The sequence below is a fragment of the Chenopodium album genome, chromosome 26, assembly GCF_948465745.1.
Source record: "Chenopodium album chromosome 26, dcCheAlbu1.1, whole genome shotgun sequence".
NCBI classification, from domain to species: domain Eukaryota; kingdom Viridiplantae; phylum Streptophyta; class Magnoliopsida; order Caryophyllales; family Amaranthaceae; genus Chenopodium; species Chenopodium album.
The window spans coordinates 6,038,003-6,046,657 of NC_137859.1; the positions used below are offsets into that span (position 1 = coordinate 6,038,003).

An 8,655-nucleotide genomic window follows, 5' to 3' on the forward strand; every position below is an offset into this window, starting at 1 on the left:
TGCTACGCGAATCTACCCATACAACATCCTGCAACGCACCATCCTTCCCAAATCTACAAAGATGAAAAAAAATTTGATTGTCTGAACTCATTTTGTTAAAGTACTCAATCATCCCATTAGCATCGCCCTCCGTAAGCTGAAGTTTCTTCTTCTCCGCCACTGCATTCTCCAAGTCCTTCTGAGTAAAACCCATCTCCTCCACTCCATTGCGTTCACGTGCAAAAGAACTATACATCTGGGATGTTTTAACCCTAGACTTGTTCGCATTTTGAACCTGCTTCACCAAGTGATTGTTCTTCTCCAGCAACTCACGCTTCCGAAACATCGATACATCCTTCGCTTTTCTAGGTGTAACAATATGACCATCATGCTCCAAATTCTGCTTTCTAATTACCCAGTTCCCATCCTCATTCACACTAGCATATATCTCAACTGGACAACCACATTTTTTGGATTTCCGCTTCACAGCTGTTTCCTCGTCATGTGCCAAACCTTCCTTTAACATATCTACTTTACGCTTCCTTGAAGGTTTCCCGTAGCACTCACATGTCCACTTTGCATTCTTTTTTTGCTTACAACACCTTCCTTCTCCCAATTCCTTCTTCACCTTCCCCCACCCAGCTGCTGCCCTAACAATACCAAACCCCCTCTGTCTACCATATCTCCAAAAATAGGTATCTACCTCTTCCCAACTTCCAAATACCATGCCCACCGCAGGGGGTGGTATTTCCTCCTCCTCCTCCCCAAAAACAGTCTGAACCATCCCCGTCCTTTTGGGAGTTGTAAACCCTAATCCACTTGCACCTACATCCCCTACAACCTCTTCTGCTTCTTCAAACTCGTCGTGGTCTAATCCCTGAGCATCTCCCTCGCTCTCAACCTCATCTACATACTCAAATACTCCTTCACCTTCTTCATCACTACTGCTCAATTCCCGCTCAACTCCTATACCAACAACACCTTCTTCTTCATAATCTTCAAAGTCAAGTCCAACACATACACCCTACATATCAATAAACCAAACTATACATAAATACACATTGACAAATCGACCACACTGATCACATATTATTGCACATACCACCATTAACAAACAAAATCACAAAATCAATTCTACAGTCTTTGATATTAAGCATATGAATCAGATTGAAACTATAACATACCAGATCATGAACCAATTCTACTGTGTTTGATATTTCAAGCCCCTATAAATACACAGAAGCAGCTCCCATATCCAATATTGACATCAAAACCAATAACTTTCAAATTACCATTATTAATCATACAAATTCATCATATTAACAGCAATTTGTTACATTAATACAGCTATATTCAACACACAATGACCACAATTATACACCCATTACTCTTTAACAACAAATCCACCAACAATATGAACACACGACAAACCCTAACGACAAATTCGTTCATTCAATTGATAAATAACAGCATATGACAAAGATAGTCAATAGCAATTACAAATACTCACATTTTCAGTATCAAACCGTAGCTCCCTCGCGCAGCCCTGACCACCTTCTTCATGCATGGCTTCAGCTAAATCGACACCCAATATATCCACTAAACGATTTCGCATCTTCTCAATTAGAGTATAAAATTAATTGATCGCCGCAAACTCAACTTCAACTTCACCAAAGAGCGAATTCAATACTCTTCCTCAATTGACTCCACCCCCTTTTCTGAATTATTCGAACAAAACCAGAAAAAAAAAAAAAAAAAAAAGAAAAAAAAAGAAAAAACACACTGAGGAAATTATTTCTTGCCTATTGTTTTTCCCGCTCAATATTTCGTTTCCCGTTCTAAGAATAGCTCCGTTATACATGTAAGCATACATGTTGGCAATATTGGGCCCACTACTTTACACCAACTTCACAATAATCACAGCATTGCCATCCTATATGTTTCTAAACATATAGGAGCTATGCGACAAGGGTTAACCCAGTAGGAGTATTTCTCAAGGGCCAAGGCTATGTAATGTGTCTGACTTGTTTACTCCTATTATTGTCCCTTAATGTTTGTCCCAATTTTCTTTTACAGTTTGTTCAATTAAGTTTGCTTCATATCCGAATAATCACTTACATATACTCCGTAAAAGATTACTCCGTACAACATATTATCACACCCACCACATTCAGTCTCACCATTTGTTGTTTCTCATATACTCCTCTCAATTAAAACTTAGAAATGTAAGAAGTAATTGCAATCTAATGGGTCAAACAAAAGAAAACAGGAAGATATGACAATGTGCTAGAGAAGGGAAAGAGGATATAGGTCATGCTAAAAGGAGAAGGCTACAACAAAAGAAAACAGACCTAGGATTTATGGCATGGTCCAACCTTACTCATGACAAGTAGATCTTGTATAGTTTCGGCCTGCTCTTGTGATGAAGTTTTATTTGTCATTTGTGTGATTAATTTTCAACCATAAAATGAAGGTGAATTTTTGCTAGATTTCTTACATAGCATTACAACCTAAGAGGTTAAGAGTTAAGACGGTATAGATCGAGGTAATTATAATTCCCAAGAGCTAATATATAAAGTACGAAGTATTCTGTATATTTTCGGAAGTGCATTTTCGAGGACATATGGAGTAGTTTAGAAGCATAAAAGAACATTTTGGGCAGATGGGAAAATGGAGAGTCCACTTTCTTGCAAAACTCTGTGCTTTTTTCACTTATGTATGATGTGTCTTCTTCTAAGGTACTCCATAGTAGAAGCAAAATTAGAGATTACAATTACATTAGTACAATCAATCATCATTCAAAATTAATACCACAGTACAAGTATAAACAATGTTCCCTCAAAAGAGTAAACAAATCATTTATACAATATAAAATCATTTACTAAGTACAATTTCAAGAAGTACACCTCTTTTCTTCATCCTTTGTCATTACTCATGGGTTACTTTTCCCTCTTTCCAAAGTACCCTATTCTTTTCACAAAACACATTTATGATATGATTAACAAGTACCTAAACTATATTTGTCTATATCTCCTAATCTTCCTTACTTTTCTCTCTCTATTGACTGTCATGCACAAACCAAAGGACTAATATTTCACTGTTACATTGTTTTGGGCAAGAGAGGCCAGAAAGAAAGAGGTGGTCCAATTATCACTACAATTGGAAAGATAAAAGCCCCATTTTATAAGAAGAAACACATCATTCTACTGCATCACTGAACTACTCTCATCAGTATTTCTTTGGGTGGTCAAATACCTCTCCCTAGTCCCCACAACAAGGACCTAGTCCGCTAAGTTGGGCCGGGTTGTTCCGTGAAAGGTTTTAATCAATCCCGTAAGACATTTCTCCTTAAGTACTCCGTAGCGAGTATAATACAAGTCCAAGAGTATTTTTCATTTGTTACTACTATTTTCATCTCCAAAGAATCACAACAAAAAAAATGGATCTCACAACACCAAAATACTATCAGCCCACACCTATATTTGCACCATCCCATATGGTAAGAAAATTCAACTTAAACTCAAATGTTTGTTCTTTTCTGGTTTACCTCATTTTTTACTATTTCTTTCAAAAATCATTTGTTTTTCACTCATGATTTTACTCAAGTTAGTCTGAAAAAGTTCAAATTTTTTCAATGCAGGAATCAGAAGGAAAAACAAAGACAAACCCATTTGCAGAAGCATTATTAAACAGTAATAGTAATGCAGTAGACCCAATTTGCAAGCTTAATCTGAAAGAAACATCAGATTTTGTAAAGTCATTACCAATGAATACTAGCAATGGGACTCAATCAGCTCAAAGAAGAAGAGATTATATTATTGGAAATTCAATGCCAAGAAAAATGGAAGCACCTTCAACACCAGGAAGACCTGTTTTTAGTTTCAGTGTTGCAAGAAAAAGTGTTCCTTCTAAGTGGGATGATGCTGAAAAATGGCTTTTCAATGGTGGTAGTGGAGGTGGTTCTTGCCATGAATCCCCTGCTCATCATGCTTTCAATCCTCATAATCATAATCATAATAATAATCATGGAAATAGTATGATTATGAAGCAAAATGAGGTGGGTTCAAATTCAAAGGCAATATTAAATGAAATAATTGCAGAAAAATTCAGGGTAATTGAGGAAGAAAAGATTACAAAAGAGACAGTGCCAAAGTTTATTAATTGTTCTGCTTCTGCTGCTGCTACTTCTATGGAGGACCACCATTATTATCAGAAGCAACAACAACAACAACAGCAGCAATTGAGTTCAGCTATCACTTTCAATGGGGTCATAATTCCTGCTGATTTGCCTCTAAAAGGTATGCCATTTTTCTTTAGTTTGGGCTTTTTGGCTACTTTTAAACTATCATGATTTCCCTCCCTATTTTTTATTTCATTTTTTGGGTTACATTATACTGAAACACCCATTTTCCAGAATTCAGAGAATTAAAAGAAATTTTTGTAGAATTGGATGATTCTGCTCAATTTCTGATGGATTGTGTTATTAATCTTGTTATTTGTTCTTGTTTTCATTCTAAGAACACAAATTTGGATAAAATGTTGTCATGAAACTGAACATGCAATTAATTTACATGAGATGAAGTTATTAATCCCAATTTTTATTGTTCATAATCCAAAAAGGTAAAAGAAAGAAGGATTTTTCTTGTAATTTGAACATTAATCTGCAATATAATTATGATTTTGTCAATATTTTAATCCTCATTTCTGATACATTGATTTTGTTGTTGGTTTTTCAATCTATTTGTTGATAATTTTGACAGCAAAAGTGTTGTAAAAAATGCAGATAAATTTACAGATGAAATGAGTCCTTATATCACCAATTTCAAATACTCAGAGCCTACACAAGAGGCATTTTTGTTCAAAAGTCACAAACTTGACAATAATAAGGCTATGACAGATGCATGTACAGAAGTGATCCCATATCAAGAGGTGAAACACAGAGATTTTGGCACTGAAATGACTCCTTTAGGCAGCTCCACAACCTCAAGGTGCCCCACACCCTTCAAGAGCACCTCGCCCATCCGGCACAATACTCCGGCTAGCCGTTCCGGTCCACTAGCATTGATGGACCAACCCACCAGCACAATTAATATGGCTCAACTACAAGAGTGTCACTTTGCCAAGCTCCAAATTGGGTCAACCCAATTCGATTCAGTTACGACTAATTGGAGTACCAAAGAAGAAGAGGAAGAGGAGATATCCAAGAGCTTAAGGCATTTTGAAATTGGGAGGAGGAGTGTTTCTGTTTCTGAATCCAGGGCATGTGCTTGGGAAGAAGAGGAAAAGACTAAATTTTGTCTTAGGTGAGTTAAACTAATTAAATTAAGGAGTAACAAGTTTTGATTTTAAATTGATTTATTACTATTGCTTATTGAAATTGGATGAATTGGGTTTTGTTAGGTACCAAAGAGAAGAGGCCAAAATTCAAGCATGGTTAAATCTTCAAAATGCCAAAGCAGAAGCTCAATCGAGGAAATTAGAGGTACTAATACTACTAATCTTAATCTTTTGTCCCTTAATCTGTGGCATTGGTTTTGTTTTAAGCTGAAACTTGAAAGGGTCCTTCTTGTACCAATAGATATTCCTATAACGCTCTTATAGCACCCCGGAATTACTAGAAGTTCGATATTTGTTGTTATGCATCTGTTATCCATAAATTAGGAAATGTGGTTATGAACCAAGGTCTTAAATAATACGGAATACAAAGTACTTTACTTTCAGTTAGTGCATATAAAAGTCTGTAAGCAGATTATCGATATGCATTCGTGCATTTTGTTAGGAGACAGGTTTATGCCTGTTACTGGAGTAATTTTCTGAAAGAAGTCGCACAGGTGACTAAAATGCGGCCGTTTAGAGTTTTTAACAAACAAATACCCATGTGAATTACAATTGCAATGCCCGGTCCTAAGTCATGGGATCGGGGAAAGAATGACAGATTATCAATAAAGCAATGGCTTGTCATCTTGTCTATTGCTTTGAGTTTGTTGTTTAGTGCCATGAATTAGGTCTTAAAACTAGCAGATTATTTAAAATACTGTAATTTTAAGTATAGCTTTGTGTGAGTGCTAATAAACAAACACCAAATCCCAAGTATTAGTTAAGTTGCTGTATTATTTTGACTGTGATTTAGTTTGAAGACTGTGTATTAAGGTGTTTTCTTTTTTTAATTTTATCGAGCATGCATTATCCATCTCGAGCCAAGCACAGCATGCAAACAATATCCTTCCTCAAAAAAAAATTCTCACTTTTTAAAACTGGTTTCTTACCTGCTTTTTCTTCCTAAGTACCTTCCAAAATCCAACTATACTTTACATTAAATTGGTCCTTCAAAAACATACTTTAAGTTTAAGCAATAGAAGAAGTCATGCAACTATGAATACTTTAACTTGAGACCTTCCATGGAAAGAGTCTTAACACAGCTGTTTTTATATTGTAAGTTGTGTACTCCCATGTGAGGTAGTTCTTATATCGATTGAATATAAATACTACTACGTGTAAGGAGGATTCTGTAATCGAAAAAAAAAAGCTCGAATTATTAAACACAAGTGTTTAAAAATAGAAATTTAGAAGACATGTTTTGACCATTTTTACTAATCTAGGAGACTAGGAGTGAAAAAGAACCTATATAACCTGCTTGTAAATCATTTGAGTTTGGCTTGATCTAAACTTGACTTTCACTCGACTAAAAAACTTGTTATTAGACTCATATGTGCAGTGACTTCAATAAAGAAAATAATTTACGACTTGTGACTTGACTATAAAATTTGAAAATACTCGTGATGAGACTCTCAAAACATTAGCCAGTGTTAGAAATCGGAATATGGTAACTTGAAAGTTTTTCTATTGATCAGAGCACATTATTTTATCTTAATTTGCTTGAGCTCAAGTTGAACTTAGCTTTATGTTTTTGTGCTCAACAAGCTTGAGTACAAGTCTAGGTTGCTTAGAGCCGAGCTGAGCTACCCCATACTTGAGCTCCTTGGCTCGCTATCACGAGTTCACGACTACTATGAATTATCTGGCCAAAACCTTATTGATTGTTTTCTAGTCAATAGTCATTCTATCCCAAAATATACTCACTTCATTACATGACAACACCTTAGTAAATTAATATTCTTTCTCTTAGCTTATGCCTGGTATTAATTCTGCTTTTACTCCTTAATTGTCTACTTTATATTCAAGTAATTGATGAAACATGTTTGAATGGCAACAAATAAACAGGTGAAAATACAGAAGATGAGGTCAGATTTAGAAGAGAAATTGATGAGAAGAATGGCAATAGTTCATCGAAAAGCCGAGGAATGGAGAGTAGCTGCCCAGGTTGAGCACTCTGAGCAAACAAGGAAAGCTAGTGAACGAGCTCAGAAGCTGCTATTGAGCCACCAGCACCATAACTCCCATCTCTCCCCTCACATTGTATCATGTGGCTGCTTCCCTTGTACTTCTAATTAATAATCATAATAATAATAACCAACATTCATGAAAAAATATGAAATTAATTAGTATATTTACATTATTAATTTGCTCCAACACTGATTCGTAATACTCCGTAGGTGTCTTTTCCTACGAGTACAAAATTTTATTTTTTTTCCTATGGTAAAGAAGATTTTAACAAGGTTACAAGGTAAATTTCTCACCAATAATACCAAACTTGACATGGTTTTTCCTACGACTAACAATTGTCACATTATTGCGAAAATCTACTCCATATATCGAAGAAAGTCAGTATTGATTAATTTTATTAATAATAGCAAATTCAGCTATTCAAGTTAGTTGATCATACTGGTAGGATTTTTGTATTTGACAAAAATAGCCAAAGTAGTAAATAAACTACTCCGTATTTTTCTAGACTTGAATAAATTAGTAATTGTCACAAATCATTTTAACATAATATCAGGTTCAAAAATTCACAACATGATTCTTACCAATTCCTAGCTTCTAGCTACTGTTTGGGGGATCTGCGAGAACCTACTTTTAGTAGTCTGATATTAAATTTTTGGGATAATATAATAGTCAAAGTTACATCAGTATTACAGACTTTGTTAGCCTAAAAATCAGCTGATATAGTACGTTACTGTTTCAGATGTCACGGAATCTAAAGAATGATCAATGTTCTTTGGAACAATTTAATTTAAGGAGTAATATGTCATGAAAAGATAGAAAAAAATGTGAAAATTGATTCATTTAAGAGATCATACGCCAAGACACGTAGATGTATTATGTTCTCGAAAGAACATACTTTACGATTTTTAAAAGTAAGAGAAGAACATAGAGAGATTTTCATTCCAAACTTTTCAAATCTTACTCGTACTAATTTCGGACTAACTAAACTAATTGACATCTATATATTACTCGTAGACGAATATCTTATCTTACCGAGTTACATTCATTTACTCAAGAAAAGAACAAGTATATACTCCAATATCAATAATTGTAGGTATAGACATGATGTGCTATAAAGGCATAGACTACATCGTTGCACAAAGGTTATTGTGAACATTGGGAATTGCAATGTCAATGAAAAGAGAAATAAGAAAGCGATGTTACAAGCAAAGTGAAAGTAGTACAACATTCAAGACTAATTTACAGAATTCACCCCATATAAATCTCAAATCTTAAAACAAGAGGTCAATATTTTATGAACCTTTTGTTGTTAAAATGAGACAATATGCAAAC

The 8,655-nt window shown here is 34.9% G+C and overlaps 1 protein-coding gene across 1 annotated transcript; it reads left to right on the forward strand.

Annotated features, from left to right (window-relative positions):
* The first annotated feature begins 3,613 nt into the window (after nt 1–3,613).
* LOC145616702 (uncharacterized) lies at nt 3,614–7,431 on the forward strand. The gene is made up of 4 exons (XM_081671453.1): nt 3,614–4,277; nt 4,763–5,282; nt 5,380–5,461; nt 7,201–7,431. The coding sequence occupies exons 1-4, from the start codon at nt 3,614–3,616 to the stop codon at nt 7,429–7,431; spliced, it is 1,497 nt and encodes a 498-aa protein (XP_081527579.1).
* The last annotated feature ends 1,224 nt before the right edge of the window (nt 7,432–8,655 follow it).